The sequence below is a fragment of the Mytilus edulis genome, chromosome 4 (assembly GCF_963676685.1).
Source record: "Mytilus edulis chromosome 4, xbMytEdul2.2, whole genome shotgun sequence".
Classification (NCBI taxonomy): domain Eukaryota; kingdom Metazoa; phylum Mollusca; class Bivalvia; order Mytilida; family Mytilidae; genus Mytilus; species Mytilus edulis.
The window spans coordinates 96409756-96433369 of record NC_092347.1 but is presented as its reverse complement, the minus strand read 5'-3'; the positions used below and the strand labels follow the sequence as shown (position 1 = coordinate 96433369).

The 23614-nt window shown below is 30.7% G+C and overlaps 1 protein-coding gene across 1 annotated transcript in view; it reads right to left on the bottom strand.

Moving 5' to 3' along the window:
• LOC139521626 (fibroblast growth factor receptor 3-like) overlaps positions 1-20695 on the bottom strand; it is a 51414-nt gene extending 30719 nt beyond the window's left edge. The window contains exons 1-11 of the mRNA XM_071315105.1: positions 20675-20695; positions 19622-19751; positions 9879-9977; positions 8774-8850; positions 8322-8493; positions 7352-7554; positions 3667-3781; positions 3293-3364; positions 2729-2835; positions 1883-2084; positions 968-1155 (exon numbers count right to left, since the gene is read on the bottom strand). Of these exons, the coding sequence (XP_071171206.1) occupies positions 968-1155; positions 1883-2084; positions 2729-2835; positions 3293-3364; positions 3667-3781; positions 7352-7554; positions 8322-8493; positions 8774-8850; positions 9879-9977; positions 19622-19751; positions 20675-20695 (1386 nt within the window). The remainder of the gene's footprint in view (positions 1-967; positions 1156-1882; positions 2085-2728; positions 2836-3292; positions 3365-3666; positions 3782-7351; positions 7555-8321; positions 8494-8773; positions 8851-9878; positions 9978-19621; positions 19752-20674) is intronic.
• Positions 20696-23614: the final 2919 nt, after the last annotated feature.

The window sequence follows — 23614 nt, the reverse complement described above, 5'->3', positions numbered from 1 at the left end:
AATTTCTAACAGAATCCATACACCAACCTATTCAATATTAAGTGGATTATTTTAATAAAAGTAATCGTAACAATTTCCAGAAGGTCAAAAGAAGTCGTGGTTGTCCTTAAGCCAACACAATGTCTAGAGATCAGCAACATATTCAAGTTAACGCTGCGGTTGCAGCCTTTCAAATGTGAATCAAAATTAGGAAATTAGAGAACCGCTTTACTGACAGTACACGCTGATTTTTTTAAATTGAATGTCTATCATGTTTGTATCAAATTTCGGGAAATTTTCAAAGCTTTATTCAATACAACGGAAAAACCTCAACGATTTCCGTTAAAATATATTTCATGATCTATTTGTGATAAGTATATAAAAGTCGATATAACATCAAGAAAACAAATATAGCTTTAATGAATAAGTTTGCCGTGCTTTCGACATACATTTACACGCACGGTATCTTTTGATTTCAACGCCGTTGATGACATTTCAATTAAGGTAAAACAAAAAGTCAATATCTGCTCTAACAACATAAAAGAGGTCAAAAATTTTGTGGATATAATGACCAAATAAAAAAACACAGCCAATTGTTTCAAATTTTGAAACGGCTTGATATTCTGAACGACAAATTGCGCAAAAGAGCACGGAAGATTAAGAATAACACAGCTATGTTGAACTATCAAATAAACCGAAAAGGGCTTAAATACTCATATATTCAATTTTTTTTTTATTAAGATACCAAAAAATGTTTAAATAAAGATGAAAAATGACAGGCGTTAATTAAGAAGGATAAGTTTTGAACAATTTAAACAAATGTGATGTGCCAGCCGCTATGTTGGTACACGTATTGTATGTATATTATTACAGACCAGACACCAGACGACAACAATAGTTACTCCTTTTTTCTGAATATTTGAGTTACACGAGTTATCTGCCCGTATTTTCGCAATGTAAAAAAAAGCCCTGCACGATATGTTCTTACCTGTAAACCTCGGCGATAACGTAAGAGAAATGAACGTAGATCTCCTAGTTGACAATAATCCATCAATAAACAAATGGTATCTCTTTTACAACATCCTATAAAACTGACTATATGTGGATGACTTCCTAAACGTTTCATAAACTCTATCTCCAGTAATAAACTCTTCTTTTCAGGAAAATCGTGATAATCTAGAAAATTCACAAAAAATAGTTAATATTTGTTATGCAGATGTGAAAACTTATATACTGATGTAAATTTATTTTAAGCCATGTTTTACTTGTTTATTAATTGTATGACTTCTCAATCTATGCCTCTCCCTTTTCTCTTTTTTTTTATCTATAGATCTATAGCTCATTTGATAATCAATTAACAACTTTGCTTTATATCATTACTGTATATATTCATATTTGTGTTATGGAGAAGACTTCATAAGTATAAATTTACTTGTTTTCTATCCACTTTACCTTAATATATCAATGTTTAAACCCAAATTGTTTATTCTATTATTTTTTGTGCATAATAATTAAAATTCCATAGCAACTAATGAATTACTTAGAGCCATTATATGCTCATTGAGAGCAGCAATGTATTATGAGTTATTCCGTTTCAAAGCATCACCAGCAAAGTAATGTTTCTTTAGGGTTTTATGTGCATCTTTGTTTTTTTTTTATTTTGTATACATTTTCTGTTTTTTTTCTTTTTTTTTATCCATTTCCTGGGTTTTTTAACTTATGAATTCTGTGCATCTTCATTAATAATCTTTTAAACGATATATTTAATCAGCTCTGTATATGTAATAAACAATAAGTCATTTTAAAAATTAAAAAAATGACCTAAAACTATTTTTATTTTGAAATACCAGAGGAACTATCGAAATGATTACAATTAAAGAAAACTTTAAACAAACAAAATTACCTTTTAACATTTTGACTGCTACAATAAAATCTTTCTCTTTAGAGAGTTTGTTGTCATTCAATTTAGCTCTGTAAACTTTTCCGAAGGCACCCTCTCCTAATACCTCCAGTAAAATCAGAGATGAAAAGTCTATTTCGTAACAGTCATCGGATTCAACTTTTGTAATGTAGTCAGTACCCCTATAGTACAAAGGATTCATTTCCTGTATAAACAAAAAGAAAACGCATGTATGGACAAAACTGTTCGAGTAGATTTAAGACTAAACAATAACATGTAATTATAGTTTTCATACTTAGACTTTTGTAGAAAAAGAAGACTGTGTGTAGACTTCTAAATGTCTTTTACTAAGAATGTTCTACCCTTTGCATCGTATATTACAATTATAAATTATAATCCTAGTACTTTTGATAACTATATTTGATGAGGTTTTTTTTAAAGTTATTTTTGTCATTTTGTTTATTTCTCAAAAAAAAAGAGTATAAAAAGTATTAAACAAACTAACTGTCCTCTTTGAAATGTATTATTGTATTATTGTTATTCATAAGGGTATTTCTGATTGTAGTAGAAATGATTTACTATGTAAGTGACTACAATACAAAACATCGATTTTAGCAATTTATTTATCATATTTTCACTATGAATTATTCTTTATAATTGACTAAGAAATTCAACTTTGCTTTTAAGTAATTTTAACAAAGAGCAGCGTTGACAAAAACGTATCAGGTGGTCAAAATTGGGGTTTGAAAACTTTAATATCAGTTCCACGACCTCTCTGGGGAAACCCGGAGAGATAACACGAGAACTAGGTATTTATGTACACTGTGTTTGTCAGTCTAATGTACATACCTCCTCTCTGCCTTCATTAGAATTGCATTTCTGTTGTCGTTGTAATTTTATTCGAAGACAAATACCCAATGACAGAACTATGATGATTACAGATATACCAGCTGATCCTATAAAACAATTTAAAGCACAATTAAATATTCAACTACTTTAAAATGGCTTATAACATCTGAAATATCTGTTATACGAATAAAATAAACAGGCTGAAAAATAATCAAATCTTTTACAACATAAGGAGTAAAGTTGTTTCTTTTATGATTTTTAATTTAGGGATTGATGATTACTGCTTAAAGTGTCAATTTTTTCCCATGAAACAGAGGGTATGTTTGATTGAGGCAGAGACTTGCAAAAAGTCACATATGGAGCATCAAAATGGTATGACAAGAGTTCTTTATAAAGTGTAAAAATAAAGTATTATAAACCACACTATTATCATTAGAACTTACGCTCCATATACAACCGGACATAAATGCGTTTTTATTTATATTTAAAGGTAAAGAGATTATGAATTACATAGACTTTAAGTGCATCATCCAAATTTTTCTTATATTTAAAAGTATAACTTACCTCCGAGTATTAAATTCAAATTTGAGTGATAACCTCCTGTCAATTCTAATGGAGCTGACCACTGACAACCTTCTGTAAAACACGATGATCACATTATAACACGTGTAGAATTATATTTCTTGTATGATACATGTTCAAGTGTACATTCCTGTTTTTATCGGTATGATCAAAGCATATTGGTTTGTTAGGTCACCAGCATGCTAAAAAAAATATCATAAGGTAAATTTGGTCGGGTTGTTGTCTCTTAGACACATTCCCCGTTTCCATTCTTAATTTCATTTGTTTACTTTATAGGGCTCTGCAAAGAACTGCTATACTTCTTTGATTACTAACAAACAAAGTCCTATTATCCAGAGTAAACTATGGGAACTTACCATGAGCTACAATAAGTATAACTGGTTTACTATGGCCTTTAGTAGATGTTGCCTGTACGCTGATACTATAGTTATAGTCCCAATGGATATCATGTACTTCAACCCATGTCCTATTCTGTAAATATCGTATTTTGAATCAATTTTAGTGAAGTGGGATTTCTGTAGGCTGTACAATACAAATTTAGTCAAGCATAGTCTTTAATTATCATACAACTCGAGGAAACTTTAACTAATAGTATCCATGCATTGTCTTCTTGATTACAGAATACTGCATAACTGAAAAACTCGTTTTGTATAGACTTACATTTACCAGTTCTCAAGTACACTGTAAGTGACATTACTGTATTCACTTAATTTGGAAGTAGCACATCCCAAACTTGTGTGTAAGAAAATGTGTTTTATTATACCAGCAGACTACGCACTTTGAGCCAATATTTAGATACTGGTCGATGCTTTTCTAATTATTGTTAATTTCTTTAGCTTGCAAGTGTATTTTTGTCGTTTATTTTGTAATGGTATTAAAGAAAAGGGTTAAATCCAAGAGTTTCTACATAAGACAATACCTGTACTAAGTCGGGAAAATGACAGTTGTTATCCATTAATATGATGTGTTTGAGATTTTGATATTTTGATATTGCCATTTAATTAGGTACTTTCCTTTTTGAATTTTCCCTGGAGTTCAGTATTTTTGTGATTTTACTTTTGAAAGCTTTACCATAATTTATTCTATTACTGTTTTCTAAGTTATTGCACATTTCATTAATCTCTTTTATGTTAAAAAAAAAAGAAGAAAAAATAGGCAAACCTTCTTACCCAAAAAATAAGCCAGGTGTCTAGTCAGTGTTTAGTGCCAGCGTTTTAAAGGTTAAATAATTTCCTGATGCTAGCAGATACTTAAGGATATTTGAAAATTATTGAATTTGATTAGACAATTAGTATTTTTTTATTTTTCAAGAAAAACGTTTATATTTATATCGGAATTGTTTGTGGAAACCAATTCTATTGTTAATAAAGTTTGAAAGTACACTGACCCAAAAGACTTTTACAGAAATTTAAGAAAATATATGTCGTCGAATATTTAGATAGCCCAGCTATCTTAAAGATATTTTCGATTTTTGTATAGAATTTTATCTATATTTTTCATTGTATAAAGTTAATCCACAAAAATACTGAACTCCCAAGAAAATCCTAAACAGAAAGTCTATACTCTAATGGCAAAATCAAAAGCTCAAATATATCAAACGAATGTGTATGTATATAGACATGTAACATATCTATTTGTACAGTAGATTTGTTTACCCTAAGGGATATAAGTAATCTCATCCTCTTTATGTAATAATTTTTTAATTATTTAGTTTCATGCAATAGAAGCATAACAAATTTATATATACACTGATTCAACATAACGTTACGCTCAACTTATTCAAATAAAGAAGAAAAATAATAATAAAAAAAAAAAACTAACAAAAAACTCTTCGTTTACTGCAGTACCGATTGTGGCTTTAATTTCTCCCAGAATCATTTAAGTGAATCAAAGTCTGTATTAGTGAAATCATCGTTAAACCTGCGATAAAGATCTGAAACTCTTATGTTTTTATTACATTTAATTAAGAAATAGCAATGTAAAACAATTGATTAATAATTGTAAAAAAACAACAACACAATTATAACATAGCTGATGTTTAAACTTTAAAATAAAATCCCTATTTCGTCTACTCATAATTCCTATCTCGCCTTAATTGATTGTGTGCTTATCTTTTTTGTTAAATTTAATCAGTTTAAGCGAAACAGAACACATCGATACATAAAAGAAGACACAACCTTTCTCAGAGTAATTTGTAATGAAAATGAAATGAATAAATAAAGCAAAATACTTATAAGTCTTCGATCTATAAATTAACGAATTAAATGAAAGCAAATGTTAACACTAAAATAAAGCAGACACAATAATTGAACGAAGACAACAATCCTAATAATAAGTCTGTTAAAACAAAAGGAAGATTAAATGGACAATTCCTCAATGTTTTAGCTTTGTGGATAATAGAACCGTAATTATTCTTGAAACATTTTTATAAATTACTTCAGCTTAAATATTTTTTTCCTACAAAACTCTCTATATGTTTGTTAAAATAGCGGGAAAATATTAACCAGATTGTGATAAAACTTAGACATAGTTTTCAGTTTTCTGTATTACATTGTAATTACGTTTAACAACGAAAATGTTGTTTGTAATATCTACAAATACAAATATCTTTCCTAAAGAATTTAATTTGTTTTTCAGTTTTGATGGTGATTTATTTGAATGGTTTTGTATATAAAACTACTTTAGGAGTTTTTAATACGATAATCAAAGATTCATGCATATTATGTACATTTCACATAGAAGGAATTCGATCATTTTTATCGACTTTCCTTTTTCTGCATAAATAAGTTGCATTTAAAAACAAATAGGGACTGTTGACGTTAAAAGTAAAATCACAAAAAATACTGAACTCCGAGGAAAATTTAAAACGAAAAGTCCCTAATCAAATGACAAAATCAAAAGCTTTCACAACGGATAACTACTGTCATATTCCTGACTTGGTACAGGCATTTTCTTATATACACAAATGGTGGATTAAACCTGGTTTGGTAGCTAGCTTAACTTCTCACCTGTATGACAGTTGCTTCAAATTCCATTATATTGACAATGATGTGTAAACAAAACAAACAGACATGATAGGTAAAAATGTCAAAAATGCGGATATAGATTCTTTTACGTGATTTGAAATATAGAACATCAGTCCCCTCTCGGAAAAGCAGGACCGGTCGGTTTTGGCTTTGGCTAACTCGGCTGTGTATTTATATCTGCTGGTTTAGGTTGTTTTATGTAATGTATCCGTTTGTAATCTTTAGTTAGTCACCACTTTGGTTTTATCATGTCTATCTAGTATATAGTCATTTTATCAAATTTACTGTTTGTAAAAAAAATTTAATTATTCTGAATAAAAAGGGTTTTATTATCTCAGGCACTTGTTATTCATTCGTTTGATGTGTTTGAGATTTTGATTCTGTCATTTGATAAGGGATTTTTCTTTTTTGAAATTTTCCTCGGAGATCAATATTAATTTTGATATGAACACAATAAAAGATATACGTTTTCTAAGAATTATGCGAGATGCTTTTTCGAATGTTATTTTGATGTTGGATATCTGCATCATTCACTTATGCCTTACATATCTATCCAGGTGAAGTGGGACATTTTACCCCAAAATGTGGACACTATGGCCATAAAAAAATATATAAAAATATATGATAAGTGTAGCATAAGGAGAAGACAACGGATTCTTCCTTCGATATATTTCCTGATGGAATAAAGCTTCCTTACAAATTATAATTCAAGCACGTCTGGATAGAAGTCCAGTAGTAGTAATAGATAACAGGTGTTGGTTACTCTTAATATACATTGAAATATCATACATAAAAATATCATGTAAAAGCTACTGATAGAAATCAACGCTCCGTGTTGAAGACCGTACTTTGACCGATACTGGTTTAATTTTACAAATTGTGACTTAGATATAAGTATCATTGGCACTCATACCGCATCTTCTTATAACTATATACACTATACAGATAAGAAAATTAAAACAGTCGCTGGTTTATCTTTTATAGTACAAATTTGTCTGAATTATGACATGCTTACCCCTTTGACCTGTGTAGATGAATGTCGTGGTTTGTGGTATTTGCTGAGGTGTATTGGGATTATTTTGTACCATTTAATCAGGTATGAGAACATATAGTCGTCTCCATACTGAGGTGGTATCCAGGATATATTCACTGAACAAGATGATGTATTATCTGGATTCAATATGAGCTCACCTGTCACGTTTCTGGGTTCGTCTGGACCTTGAATAAGAAAAGGAATACGTAAAACAATGTTGTAGAGTGCAAATATTTCAACGATGGAGTAAAACAAAGAGCTCACAGTGCAATCATAAGAATTCAACAGAAATGCGACATTAGCTTACTAAGTTATTTTCTGAACATTTATCCATTGACGCAACAGTGGTTTACCGAAGTTCAAATCTCATATAAATCTGTTTAGAAGATACAAAACAAGATCTAAAACAAAGAAATTGAAGAAATGACATGAAAAGTTTAACTAAGCCATAGTTCATTGTTCTGAGAGATCGTTCACTTTTTATGCGTGGGTTCGCCAGTTAATTAGCAGTTATTGAGAATAAAAAGACCGTATAAAGTTCCACACGAAACCTTATTTTCTATTGTATCACAATGGGAAAAGACGGAGAATAAAATCAAAACCATGATGTAACAAAATAGCAAAAAGGATTTTAACAACAACGAAAATCAAACTCAGTCTTCAATGCATTTTCTGTATTTGCATCATATGCAACACTTTCTAGTTTGAAGTCAAAGCGAAAATGAGTCAAAATCAGTCAATGAACATAGTATGAAATTCCTTTAAATCTTATGTATACATTTGTTTAAACTAGCGACACCAAGTTTCATAAAAAATACTACTTGGCTACAAATAAATTAAAACATATCACGAACAAACACCTCTGAATTAACCTTAACTGCCGCTCCTAATAGATAACAGCTAGCAGTTGCTAAACCTATTTTTCTGTCTATTTATTTTATCAAATACATACCGCAGAGATGATAGTTATAATTGGTAGCTTGCAGACAATCAGCAGTGACGAACCACGTGACTATCTCCGCACTTCCGGTGGTAAATTCTGAATTCGGATAACTGCTCATATATAAGGTATAATTACTTCCAAAGTGCAAATTATTAATCCAGTATTTTGAAATTGGAGGTGCCTGAAGTAAAATAAAACCTGTGAGATAACTATAAGCCAATTGGATGTGGTACAATAATCAGGTCGTTATTTTTCTCATTTGTTTTGTGTTACAATTGTCATTTCGAAGCATTAGATAGCAAACTATGCGATTTTGTTTTTATGTCATTTTTGAAGGCCGTATGGTAATTTCTTTTTCATTCTGTCTTTTGTGGAGAGTTGTCTCACTGGCATATATATATACCACATCTTTTTATTTTCATATCGATAGATCAGATACATAAATGTAACATGAATTTCACCTTCAGTTTATCACGTTTGTGTTCAGAGTTCTTTGGATTACTTGTCATCAAGTGGAGTTCATAAAAGCATGAAGGATCTGAAATATAAAAATACATCATATAAATGAAAAACATTGTAGTTTCTTAAGTAATTTTTGCCATGTAAACACTCACGATAAAGAGAAAGGACAGGCAAATAATGCAAAACTAAAGTTAAGAAAATCAAGCATTACAGAATACATCTTTCTTTTTGTTTTGAGTCTATTAAACATATAAAAAAATTATGATTTCCAAGACAAACTCAATACAAATCCGGAATTAGAGAGGATAGTCTAATTCTTATATTGGAAACAGTGAAATATCTTCACATGTAATTCAAATAACACGTTTGTAACTTTTATTTTTCGGAGAATGACATGTTTTCCCTTTAACACAATGTACCCTCATGTAAAATGCAGAAGAGAAAAACGGGCAATAAAGGGTTGTTATTTTGGAAAATCAAGTACAAACTAATAATAATAGTTCAATAAATTACTCAGATTAATCTTGGAATTAAAAGCTTTCTAATTTGTCCATCATTTTATTCTGAATAGTCTATGTTCCTGATGCTCTTTGGCTTTATTACGGTTAACCTGTATAGTGAGTTGAGAGTTAATTACCCTCATATTAAACTTAACCTGTAAGCTATTTTCCTTCCTTAAAACATTGACTTGTGAGTTATTTTCCTTCATAGATACATTGACCTATGCGTTTTTTCACGAATCTAGTGTATACAATTCTAATCTTTGTATCTATGATGAGTTGATGTATGCCTTGACATGTGAGTTATTTTGCCTTCTTTATACCTTGGCTTGTGTGATGTTTGCTTCTTTATGCCTTGACTTGTGTTGTTTCCGCTTTTTAATGCCTTGACATGCGAGCTTTTTCACCCATCTATATGCATTGAACCTGACTTGCTAGTTATGCTTCCTACTTGACAACTCAACTCGGCTTGTGGGTTATTTCTCTTCCCTTAAATCATGACAAAAGAGTTATTTATTTTCCTGCATACCTTTACTTGTGAATGATTTAGTGAATATTGGTATATTGCTTTTAAATTTATTTAGTTTTATTAGAAATGATTTACCTTTCTCAGATCTCCAGTATAACAAAGCACTCATCATTCCATTGTGGACTTTTTGTTTTTCTATCTTAACGCCTGATGGACTCTTAACAGTGTTAGTTGCTGTTGAAAAAAATATCAAGACAACTTAAAATTTCTATTAACAAAGAAAATACATGTTAGATCATTTGCTGTTTTATGATAACGATGATTTCTCTTGATTTTTCTCAAATGGAATCGTATGAATAAATACACAAACAGACTACATTCTATTCATAGTTATTAAAATCTATATCCTTAAACCAATGCTTATAAAAGTAAACGTTTAAATTCACAGATCATTATTACTTCTTATGTGAAAAGTTTACCAGTGTGCATGAAAAATGTCTTGTGTTTTGAATAAGCAGAGTTCAACATGAGACTGATGCTATGAAATGGCGTTTATTTTGCCATTTGATAAGGAACTTCAATGGTGTGTGTGGTATTGATGGTGTTAAATTCTGATATGGAGAATATACCAAAACTTGTAAGGAAAAGGCTAAGAAAATGTAGAGTTAGATTGAAATGAAAATAAGAGAACATATTTCATAAATATAACGATCACATATCAGAAACGTGTGATGCCTGTACCAAGTCAGGAATATGACTTGGAATTTTGAAAACAAAGTTGTTATCCATTCGTTTGATATGTTTGAGCTTCTTGTTTTGCCATTTGATTGGGGACTTTCAGTTATGAAATTTCCTCGTAGTTCAGTATTTTTTTTATTTTACTTTTGAGAAAACCATCATACATTTAAGGACAACCACAGAGATACATTTAATGATTTACGAAACAACTGCCATAGATGACACAATTAAGCATGCTCGTTAACATTGTTGTAATGCTGATTTTCTTTTATTAATAATTCCACAACGTCAAAACAATCGTTTAGCATAAATATAACGATAATGGCACAGAAAGAAAATCATGAAATGTTTTTCAAACAGAAAGATTAATTATGAGACTGCATTGAAAAAAGACAGAATATAGTGGTAATAATCACCATTTTTGAAGAAATTAAACCTATAAAAATCCAGCTGGAGAAGCTTTATTTAATCAATTTATCTTTGTTCAAATCAAACTTTTACCAATACTTATATGGAAACTAGGTTAAATTGCATGGTTTCATAAATAAAAGCAAAACATGTTGAAAGCAATTAATTGCGAATAATAAAGTTTTTTTTATTATTCGTATTTCATTTTCCAAAATCAATATTTATGATATTTGATATAGGAGTTGATATTCTCATTACTTTAAATGAGAAAAAAATATAAACAATTGTACAGAAATGTCGACAGTCCCGCGGTCAATGTTTATCTTTGCTTATTTTATCTATTTAGATAATACCATCAAACGTTTTATGCTTTGTGATGTTGAAGTTTTGTTTATTCTAAGTCATGGGGCTTCTTATAACCACATTATAAATCTCTACACCAAAAGTTGAATCGTGTGCTTTACTCATGGGAAATAAATAAGAAATTCGTAATTGAACAATCTCAATATATATTTTTATTTCTAAAGCAGTAAATTCACGACTGCCAACCACCATAAAAGGGACCCGCCTCTTCAAGGTTTTAATCAAGTGACTAGAAAATTTTAATTAGTTAATTTCTTATTATTTATGCCAATGAAACAATCAAAAAGATTCAAATAAATGTTAACACTATTAATCTACTTTGAATTTTTTAAGGTGTGTTAGGACTAGGACTTGTCCTACCAAATTAGTCATTATTTGGTTTATCAATAACAAATATGTCTTAATTCAAGTTAGGTCTCTGAATTTTTCTATCGATTGTAACATATAAATGATGATGTAATATATAAACATCTACAATTTCAATTTATTAATACTTTTGAAATTTTTTTGTTGTCGTTATACAGTTATGTTTTTTTTGTGATTTTTAATTTTCACAAATGTAATAACATTAACGGTACCAATTTTCCTGCACCAGATGCTCATTTCGACAATACATGTCTCTTCGGTGATGCTCATGTCCAAAATATTTGAAATCAAAAGCTTATATAAAAGGTGATGAGCAATGATTCAAAAGGTAAAAAAATATACGAACTGATACATCACCATATAATGCTTTTAGTGCACTCAGTTTAATTCATTCACATGACCAAGTGGTACAAAAATGTACTGGCATTGGAACACTTATAGATAATGAAGTAAGTGCATTTAGCAGTTATAATCTAGAAGAGTTTAACAACCTATTGGCAAAACCACAATAGAACATAAAAACAAATTATTTCTCACAGCGGGTTTACAAATATTGCATAATTTTCAGACTTCGCATATCACTCCAACATTTCCTCTCTTTTAGAAATTCTATAAATATATCTCAATTATTAAACAAAGGCTGCTATTAGTAAAAATAGCCTCCGAGTGCAGGATATTCTTTCTGTGTTGAAGACTCATTGTTGGTATTGGTGTATGTTCTGTTCTTTGGTCGGGTTGTTGTCTCTTTGACACATTCCTCATTTCCATTCTGAATTCTATTAAGCATATAAGGCAATCGTCTGATTCATACTATATCTTAAATTTAAGAGTGATTTTCCCCTCGTGAATAAGTAGTAACCTCTGATAACTATTTTTGTGTAATTGCTGTTTTACAACGATGTAAAACAATCAGGATTTACATATTCTTCATTATAATATGCCACTAAAACACGTTTCATCAAATAAGGATTAAATATAATCGAACTAGAAAATATCTTAATTTCCATTTTCATACAACTTTAACACTATTCTATTAATTTTACCAGATATTATTTTTGCATTTCTACTTTGTTTCAAAACCACAAAATTTTCAAAAGAGAATATTGAAACCGGAAAAAATAAAGAAGAGCAATATTTTGTTGAACACAATTCTCAGTGTTTACTTACAGCTAATAAAAACACACCCGAACGTTGTAACACCTTTATTCCTTAAAACGAACATTTGTTATAAAAACAATACCATTTCAGATACATTTTCATTAACACAAGGGTTAGAATTTGCTAATAACTTAAAATGTCAAGGAATTTGATCTTAATATATATGTCTTTGCATACAAACTATGAATAAGTCACCACCATACACGTACCATCGTCAAATTCTATTATAATTGATGGATAGAACTAAACTATGTTGAAGACGTTAAGGTTACCATACTAGAAACACAGAGGACACGTTATACAGTTGAATAAAGGCAAATAACAAAAATCTCCAGACCACTTCATTTCTAAAGACAGAGGTCAAGGTCATATTTTATATTCTGATTTTGGCTAATTTTCAATTTTGTTTAAAAGCTGTATAAGATATCGACAACATATTTTTACTAAATTGTTAGTTGCAACATGTCGTAACACATGCATTTTGATTGAAAGGGTACGCTTACATTAAATTGGAGTTTCCCCCTTCTTATATGAAAACATTAGACATTTAGTTGTATAACTCATTGACCATATATAATTAACACCTTATGGTGTTTTGATTTGAAGCCCTTGGTTTATGACCTACAAATTGAACTCAAGGTCATAGGTTAAATTGACGGTCTAGATTTTGACCTTTGCTCTAACCTCATATGTATACATGATTAAGCCTTTTTGCATAACGTTGCAAGACACTTGACCATGGAAAAGTCAACCGGAAGTGACCTTGTGTAGACAGGAAGTAGCTATTTTTTGCACTTTTTTAATGTAAAAAGTAAAATCACAAAAATACTGAACTCCGAGGAAATTCCAATCGGAAAATCCATAATCACATGGCAAAATCGAATGAAAAAATTCATCAAAAACGATAAAAGCATATTGAACAATTTATTTTTAAAATCAGTATCTAGTTAACTATCAAATAAAACCGTAAGTGACATATTTCAAACCGGAAGTAACAATTTATCTCCCTTATTTAGAAAAAAATGTATAGAAACCATATATTTTAGGAATCAGTGTACAATAAGCTATCATTTGACGCTGGATATGTTATTTCAAACTTAATTTTCATAGTTCTATAACAAAATTTATCCTTATCGGTGGAAAGACCTTCTTAATTCTGTATATTGTTTGTGCTTTGAAAAACAAAAAAAACTCTTATTTATGGCATTTATTTTAGATATAAAATCACTCCAGGCTCGCGTTGTAATATTAAATTCACACATTCAGTTCACGACGGGTTGGCAGAAAAGAATCGCAAATGGTCAACAATAATGCATAGCTCAAAGTAAATAGTAATCTTTTTACATTAAAAATAGTTTCAACAGTACAAATCAATAACAAAACATTGTCCGATTTAAAAGAAAAGTGTACGAGTCGTCCTACTTTTCAGAATTTGGAACTATACATGATATTCACTTATCATGCTGACATTGACATGGTTGATTTTGTGTTACACAGGTACACATCAAAGTTTTCGTTGATTTGGGCAGCAGAAAATGGAGTTAATCCTGCTGTTCATATTTGTATGATACACAAAATGGGTGTCATTCATATTGGTCTAAATAAATGCTTGAAAACAAACAGAACGTAAATTTATCTATTGTTCGTATAAGTAAGGTCAAGCAACACTTCATTGGAATGCGATTGCAATACACATTATGAGGTCACACAGGTTCAAACAACACTAGTCAACAGCAATACATAAACGTAGTCCGGCAGTGAGAGGAGTTTAGCGATATCTCTCGGGCTGTATATGTATGATAAGACACCCAATTGCAGGACAAAAATAATTTGATTATCTCATAGTCTGACAGAAGCAAAAATCTAATAGTGAAACATCAGGAAGTCACATTTTGAAAGTAAACCAAACTTAATTTATACGTATTTTACGTGTATTGGAAGCAAAAAAGTCGTAAAATGCCTAGATTTAATGTGAAAAATATATATTCCCTAGCAGACGATGCTTGATTGTCTCTGACAGAATTAATGGAAAGTTAACAATTGGATAATTGAAGCCATATCTATAGTCGTTTAGTTAATTTCTCAACTGACTCCTTATAAATTTCTAAATGCAAGTCACGATATGAAACAGACTTTTCTTAGATATTCGTAATTGCAAGTCTCATAAATAACCAATGTACTTTAAATGAATGAAAACTTCAGGCTTTTTGAAGAAGTGCTTTCAAGAGAATTTTAGTTTTGCCAACTTGTATCCAAATATGACATTTTTATAAACTTAAAATGTGTTTCATTTAAATAATATATCTATAAATGACATCTAATTTTTTTTATATAAATAGACAAAAAAAGCATAATGACACAAGATTTATCTATTGTGTTAAATAATATAAATAAGTATATCAACGCCTTTTGAACTCTGGTTGATCGTTGTTTCAATGACAATCATAAAAATTCTCCTTATCCTTATATTAATACATGTAATGTTATTAAACAATTCTTCTTACACAGCAATGTATAGGTTTTCCTATCCCTACTAGCTTTATAGAAACAAACAAAACATACTTATTGAACTAATTTGAATAAACAATTTCAAGCTGAATATTTTTTTAATTGAAATACTTGTCTAAATGATAACGCATTCATATTTTTTTGAAACGCAATCTAGAAACATTTCACAACATTATTTGATATGATAAGTTTCGGATGTGTTTTCGAAGTAGTCTGACACGGTAATATTAAATAAACTCTAAAGAGGAAATAGAAATCACATTAAACATGAATAAATTACAATATGGCGAAAAGTGGCAAAAGAGACACACACAGTCAAATAGTGGTCAACACATTTACGGGCAACATCAATTTGGAAGAAAATGTGAATAAATGTTATGCCAAGACGTGGGTAAAGAAAAGAACATTAAAAGCTGTTTTTAGCCAAACCTCGAGGAATGTTGGGTCCTGAATGCTCTTAAAATTCGGACTTTAACATAATGGATTACATCCCTATAGAGGTACTTGAATCAGATATGAAGCCAAGAAAAGCACATGCAAATGTCATGTATTTGACATTCTTGAACTAGCTTCTAGACATTTCATTCTTACTCCTGTTTTATTTCGATCAGTTGAACAGTTGAATAAAATTAAGATAGATAAAATTACACACAGGTTTTCCACTTTACTTTTTGATTTCGTTCAAAAGGGTCAATACTGTTGATTGTGAAACTTTACTACAACTCCGATTAAAACTGCTCTAGGCAAATTGAAGTGTGTATCAACCATCATATTTTTGTGATCCCATGTGTTTATACCTCTTTTTCTTATCCAATATTTAAACTTTCCATTTCTGACTAACGAAACACACGACCTTGTTGCATTAAGACATGAGGTGGTAGGAAAATGCGGCTTATCACTGTTATATTATAGATAGTGAGGTAATCAAACCTTACAAGGTGTGACATATAAAAAGTAATGCCATCTTTGATGATAAATTAGTTGTTTAAAAAATTATTACATATATATTACATAACAATGCCGATTCTAAAGATTTTTTTGACGCAAGATAATTTTTATGATTCCCAGAGTTATTAAAAGTTAAGAAACAGACTAATAAATCATATTATCACAAAGGTTCATATTTTGGTTTCATTATCTTCGCGTGTGTTTGATACACCAATCAAATCATCTGTTATTGGGATTTTTGTCTCATCTCCCAGACCTTGTCTCATTTAATCATGTTCACGTTAATACTTAAAAGCCAATTTGAAACATGATATAATATTCAATCACTAAAACAATCCTATTTACATTGTAGAATACCGTTTTAAAAGTTCAGCTTTTAATAAGAAGACATTAATCATTTAAAATGTACAACTTGAATCAATAAAATGTTGCAATTTACAAGCAGATATCTCATATCATGCACTATTAGAAAGGGAAACAAAATCATTGTATGATATTAGTTTTCTTTAAAAATCATTTGTTGCAAAAACTATTTCACAATTTCATTGTCAGAATAAAAATCTTCTTAAGAATCCAAGTGTAAGATTTTAAAGGTTTTCTGATTTTCAAAAGAAAATTCAAGGCATGAAATAAAACGACGATAATGTATTCACTAAAATAAAAAGCCCAAACATAAATAACATTATTTCGTCTAAATTTGCTATTTGCAAAACTTTATCAAAGAAAATTTTCTTCAGTGTTCGGTATTTTTGTTATTTTACTTTTGATCTAAGATGGTGAACCCTTCCATACTATATGTGTTACCATTCTTAAATCATTTTGATGCAATATAATGTCGTGTTGTACTTGAAGCTGTCGTTTATCATAAAGTTTTCTGGAGTAAATTTATTTTAAGAACTGTATTGTTGTAAAGTGTGTTTCTCTTTGCACCTATTAACTGGTTATTTCTGAATGAGATAATTAGATAAGCACGGAAACATTTACTATTTTTGTATGCTTATAACATGTAAAGTGAAAAACTTCGTCTATAGCTAAACATTGTTTATAAGTTACAATTTCATAACAGTTGATTTGTTCTGTTACTTTCAAAAGAAGACTTTCATTGTTTTTTTTTACAGCATTTTCAATTCGAATCGATTGTTTGAAGCCTTTTTTTGAAAACATTTTATTGTATTATGGATGTTTGATATGTTTTACCGTCCGACACTTACTATCGATAACCAAGTGATTGACTGACATTCAAACATACCAATTTTTACTAAGACTGCCGTTTGAGGTATATTTTAAAAAATTGTTTAACGTCAGTAAATTCCTGGGAATCTAACTTTGTATATGAGGAGTATTATGCTGTTTGTTAAGTCCAGAAGTGGACTGTTGCAAGCCATACTTTATGCACCATTCAACTTTTAATTTCAATGGCGTTCTCATTTTTAGCCTTCCGTTCCGATTGACCCAACTAGCAAATCTAAAGGACGAAAGATACCAGAGGGACTGTCAAACTCATTAATCGAAAACAAACTGACAACGCCATGGCTAAAAATGAAAAGACAAACAGACAAACAATAGTACACATGACACAACATAGAAACCTAAATAATAACCAACACGAACCCCACCAAAAACTAGGGGTGATCTCAGGTGCTCCAGAAGGGTAGGCAGATCCTGCTCCACATGTGGCACCCGTTGTTTTGCTTATGTGTAAACATGTGTATAACATGTATTCAATGAAAAACGAATACATGACTGCTCTTGCGTCTGGGACATACACCACTACAGGTTTTAGTATGAACTACAATCAGCAAAACCATAATGGTACATTTAATAAAACGATAAAAGACGCATGTTGACAAACATAAATTAATTCTAGATGCGCAGACGTGTAACATAAGTTGGGCACTTGACTTATTCGAATGATAATAAGCACAGGACAACTATCAACTGAGAAAAGACAAAAAGTACCAATACAGTAGTCCTCGTGTTAAATGAACGATATTTTAAAAGCTAATGTCAATTAAAAAATAGACTTGTTTTTTCTTGTAATGAATGGTCAAGTATTATTTCCCATTGTTCTTTAAGAATCATTCGGTCAATCACATTTGAAGTTTCTTAAAGTACAGTGTTTTGTAAGTTGAAGATTATATGGGAAGATTTATTCAGAAAATCTCTTTTTAATGAATAATTGTCAACGCTAACAGAATAAAACGATTGAAAATTCGAACAGTGACAAATGTACTTTAACAATGGAAATAAATAATGACTTGGTTTTGTTTTCGCTATTTGGAGAGGTTAACAATGCTCTATTGAAATATCAGGGGGAAAACTCTATACACAGACATAGTAAAGAGATTTTTAATAGTGCTCCTAAGAACGTCTATATGTTTATCCTTTGGAGAATTAATTATTGAAAACAGATATTTGTTCACGTTGCTATACCCGAGGAGATATTGTATAAGCTCATATCTATTATGTATATCGTTGATCTAGTTCATGTTTACCTCTTTAAAGTATTTTGTTATGGATGCTGTTCCATTGTCAAATATGCAATTTCTCCTTTTGACATTATTGAAATTGAAAGATATCAATGCAAAATCTGCATAAAATGTTTAACGTTCAATTTTGGAAATACTAGAATAAGGACTTTTCTGAACTGATTTTTCATAAAAATATCGTTTTTTAAATACAATTGAAAACAATGTCGTATCTAGACTTTTATCAAATGTTTAGTAGTAAATCCAGTAGTTTTGCATATGTTATAAATAGCCTGCTGTTTAATCCATATCGCGCAACTTTGATGCGCACCCTTTATCACAACCCTACTTTTATTTGTTTTGTTTTTTTAACATGAAGTCAGTTTTTTTAATGTAAGCTTAAGAAAAAATTTCCTCAAATAGGTCCAATAGAACGGTCATTCGGGAGTGACGTAATTTATTGAATGACGTCATTGTTTGAAATGTGACGTCACGAACGTCAAGTTTCATATTTTTTAGCACACTAAATGCAACTTTAAAAAATACAAAACACACAAAAAATACAACAATAAACATAATATACAACAGCACGCAAATTGTAAGGTAATCCAGGTGCTTCGGATAAGTAATTGAGAAGTTCTGTTTAGGCTTTTGAAGCAAGACAAAAGTAGAACTGAAGGAAACCCAGTGCTATGGATCAGAAAACAGTTCATATAATATAATACTCTCCTGATGAAAATCGTATTACCCTAAAGGCCCTTGGGCTGATATTGGTGTCTCGGGATGATACGACATATGATACGGATTATGCCATGTATTATTCTCTATTTATCAAACTTGATAGTAGTAGACAATAAATGACTTAAACGAAAGGAATGGTGCGTACTAATATCATTAAATAATAAGTTTAAGGCCCTTTACCTTTTATAGTCGTGATCCAGTTAGCAACTGAGGCGTTTGCAATAACACCATTTTTACTAACAGCTGTTACTTTAAACTTGTAATCTGTTTCAAATGACAGGCCATGAATGGGCACAACGGAACGTGTGATCTGTAAAATATAAAATACGTAACAAAGACGGCCATGAATGGGCACTACGGAACGTGTGATCTGTAAAATATAAAATACGTAACAAAGACGGCCATGGATGGGCACTACAGAACGTGTGATCTGTAAAATATAAAATACGTAACAAAGACGGCCATGGATGGGCACTACGGAACGTGTGATCTGTAAAATATAAAATATGTAACAATGACGGCCATGGATGGGCACTATTGAACGTGTGATCTGTAAAATATAAAATATGTAACAATGACGGCCATGGATGGGCACTACAGAACGTGTGATCTGTAAAATATAAAATATGTAACAATGGCGGCCATGGATGGGCACAACGGAACGTGCGATCATTAAAATATAAAAGACATAACAAAGACGGCCATGGATGGGCACTACGGAACGTGTGATCTGTAAAATATAAAATATGTAACAAAGACGGCCATGGATGGGCACTACGGAACGTGTGATCTGTAAAATATAAAATATGTAACAATGACGGCCATGGATGGGCACTACGGAACGTGTGATCTGTAAAATATAAAATACGTAACAAAAACGGCCATGGATGGGCAATTTTGAACGTGTGATCTGTAAAATATAAAATATGTAACAATGACGGCCATGGATGGGCACTTCGGAACGTGTGATCTGTAAAATGTAAAATATGTAACAAAGACGGCTATGGATGGGCACTACGGAAAGTGTGATCTATAAAATATAAAATATGTAATTAAGACGGCCATGGATGGGCACTACGGAACGTGTGATCTGTAAAATATAAAATATGTAACAAAGACGGCCATGGACAGGCACTACGAAACGTCTGATCTGTAAAATATAAAATATGTAACAAAGAAATACAAAAGGCTGCAACGTTAATTGTGTATACATGTAATAATGAACTCAAATACAATATCACACTCATCCGCCATAAATATCAACGGAAAAGCAAGACTAAAAAAAATACAAATTCATTACAAAAGTAGTTGATATAGAAATGGAAAAACGCCAAGAAAGATGAGCTTGAGTGTAAAAATTCATATCACAAACTAGGAAGACTATGTAATGGAGTCAAGTACAATACACATTAAAATGTAAACTAAAATAGAAATCTCTGGGGTTAAAAAATGTTTTTGTTTTACTTGTGATATCCGTCGTGTCATTCAAGTCAATCAAATAAAGTTCGACAGAATACCAATCTAGAAAAACTGAGAGTACTATATTATAAAACTGTTAATCAACTAACATTGGAATCATGGTCGCTAAAAGGGGATTGTATTTGATAATTTACAAGTCGGGCTGACGTATCGAAAGATATCTTTTGAAGTTTACCGTACCAAAAGAAATCCGCAAAACTTTAAGAACATGTGTGCGTCGAAAAAAGATCGTGAAAAAGTGAGAATTCAAGAAATAATACCTAGACTTTATACAGCTTCAGAAAGCCCTGTTTAAATATGCAAATCTTTTATTGTTTGATAACATGTGATAAGTAATGTAAATTTTCCCATACTTTGACGGTAACAACAAGCAAAATAGCGTTGCCAAAAAATTCATTTACGCTAGAAACAATCCTTTAAAACAAATAATGCAGAAATCATCAAACGGCAACCACTTATTTACAGGCACCTGACATCAGACGGGTGCACCCAAAATGTGGCTGGCTCAAAACTTGTTTGATAGCACTGATGTTCCAACTTTCCTTAAGACTGTGTTGTTAGATCATAACATTAGAAAAAAGAAACAGTAAATAAGATTATAGCTTTCACCAAAAAATCGTAACAAAACAAACATCCTTAATTACTTCAAGTTGATGAAAGATAGTTCAAAGTCAAGTCCAACTAATAATTTAACCATGCAAAATATGTCGATATTCGTATTTTTATCAAACAAATCCACCTAGGGAGGATTTCATTGTCGTTTACATAAAATTAAATTTACAAATTGGGGACAATTTTGAACGGTAAAAAAAGACGAAAGATATAAAAGGAAAACAAAAACGTATAGGGCGCAAAATAACTGAAAATACTTATGGCACAAAAATAAAACGGTTATGAGACAAACAACATTACATAATACACATCACAGAGCATCATGAATTCCCTGGAAACCGGTGGTCACAGGTGATATTCGATAAGATCTTTGTTAAATCGAACAATATCGTCCTATTTGTGTTTATGCAATCTTATATTATAATGGTTAAAGAAATCAATTTTACAATTTCATCAGGAAAATCGGCAAATTATGTGATTTTATTTATGTGTGAACGTTAATTATATAACAGATATTTTCTATTACACAATTATCAAAGTCATTTGCCTTTGAATTCCGAATAATAACAGTGAAATAGTAAGATTTCTTAGATTGTATAAGGGCAGTTATGCCTTAGCAAAAGAAGGATTAGGAAGATTTACGTATTAACTTGAGTACAAATGGATATGTATAAATTGCAAGTGTATTAGTTTACTATTCTTAATCGGCCTTAATAACATATCAAAATACAAAAAAGGAGATGTTGTATGATTTTAATCGAGAAAAGGGTAAATCAAAGTACAATGACAATGATTTAAGCAAATATCGTTCACCATTTGACCTTCAACATAAAAAACAACATTACATATCGTATTGTCAATTTTAAAGTCCCTCGTGATCAAACGTGAAACAATAAAAACGATAAAATAAGCGACCTGATTAGATTTTAGGAATTTACAATGCCTGACATACAAGTTTGACCGCCAATAATCAACGACAACTACTTGTTTATATTATCCTGAGTAAGGAGAGACTTAAAAATGTAGCGGAGTTAAACATGTTTATAAGCTTTTAACCCGTAACCTGGAAGAGCGGACCATACGCATCAATTGATTAAATAAGTTGGTAATTAAGTCATCATAGATATAAGGTATGATTTTTTTTTATTTGCACTAGATGCGCGTTTTTTCTACAAAAGCCTCATAAGTGACGCTCGAATAAAAAAATATTATGACGGACAAATGCAAGTGGCCTGATTCATCAGATTAGCATAAAAAACACATATATAAAACTAAAGTGTAGAAGAAAGACTTAAAGAGATAAACTGAAAGCTAGTTAAAAGACAATTAAAACTGATGAAAATAAATCGCTTTCTCCTAGACAAAAGTTAGAACACATCCAACGGATTTAGGATATGTTACGTCACAAACAGCCGGAAAATTATGCATTGTTTAACACCAAAGTATGAGTATGCAGAATAAACAGTATCTGGATCATTGATTCTAAACATGAATTATTATCATGTTATGCATGAACTTATCAAAATAAATCAACGCGAGAAATGGTAAAAATTATTGACAATGCCATGTCAAATCCGGTAAAACGACAAAAACGACAAACAACTTTTAACAAAACACAACATTTAAATCTTAAGACTAAGCAACAAAAAAAAAACAAAACAAAAAACGAAGTTGATCAAAGATGAAAAGGGGTTTGGGTAAGCTTATTCTGCTCAACATGCGACTATCGTCGTGTTTTTCCTATTAAATTCGCTATAAAGTATTATCAAGTGATAAGGCGATTGACTCTTATCTAACCGTAAGACATCGAAAAATTAATAAAACATCGAGAATGTAAATTTTATATCCCTGTAACTTGATCGACTGTAATCATTTGAAAAAGACACACGTGTTTCATGAGGACGAAAAGACAAGACTGTTACCGGTATATACAATAACAAGCATTGAAAAATTAAAAACAACAAAAAACAACACTTAAACTGAAGCAAGAGTATCGCAAATCCCTTCCTAAACAAAACTATGGGTGATCTTATGTGCTCCAGGAGGGTAATCAGATCCTGCTCTACATGTGAAACTTGTATG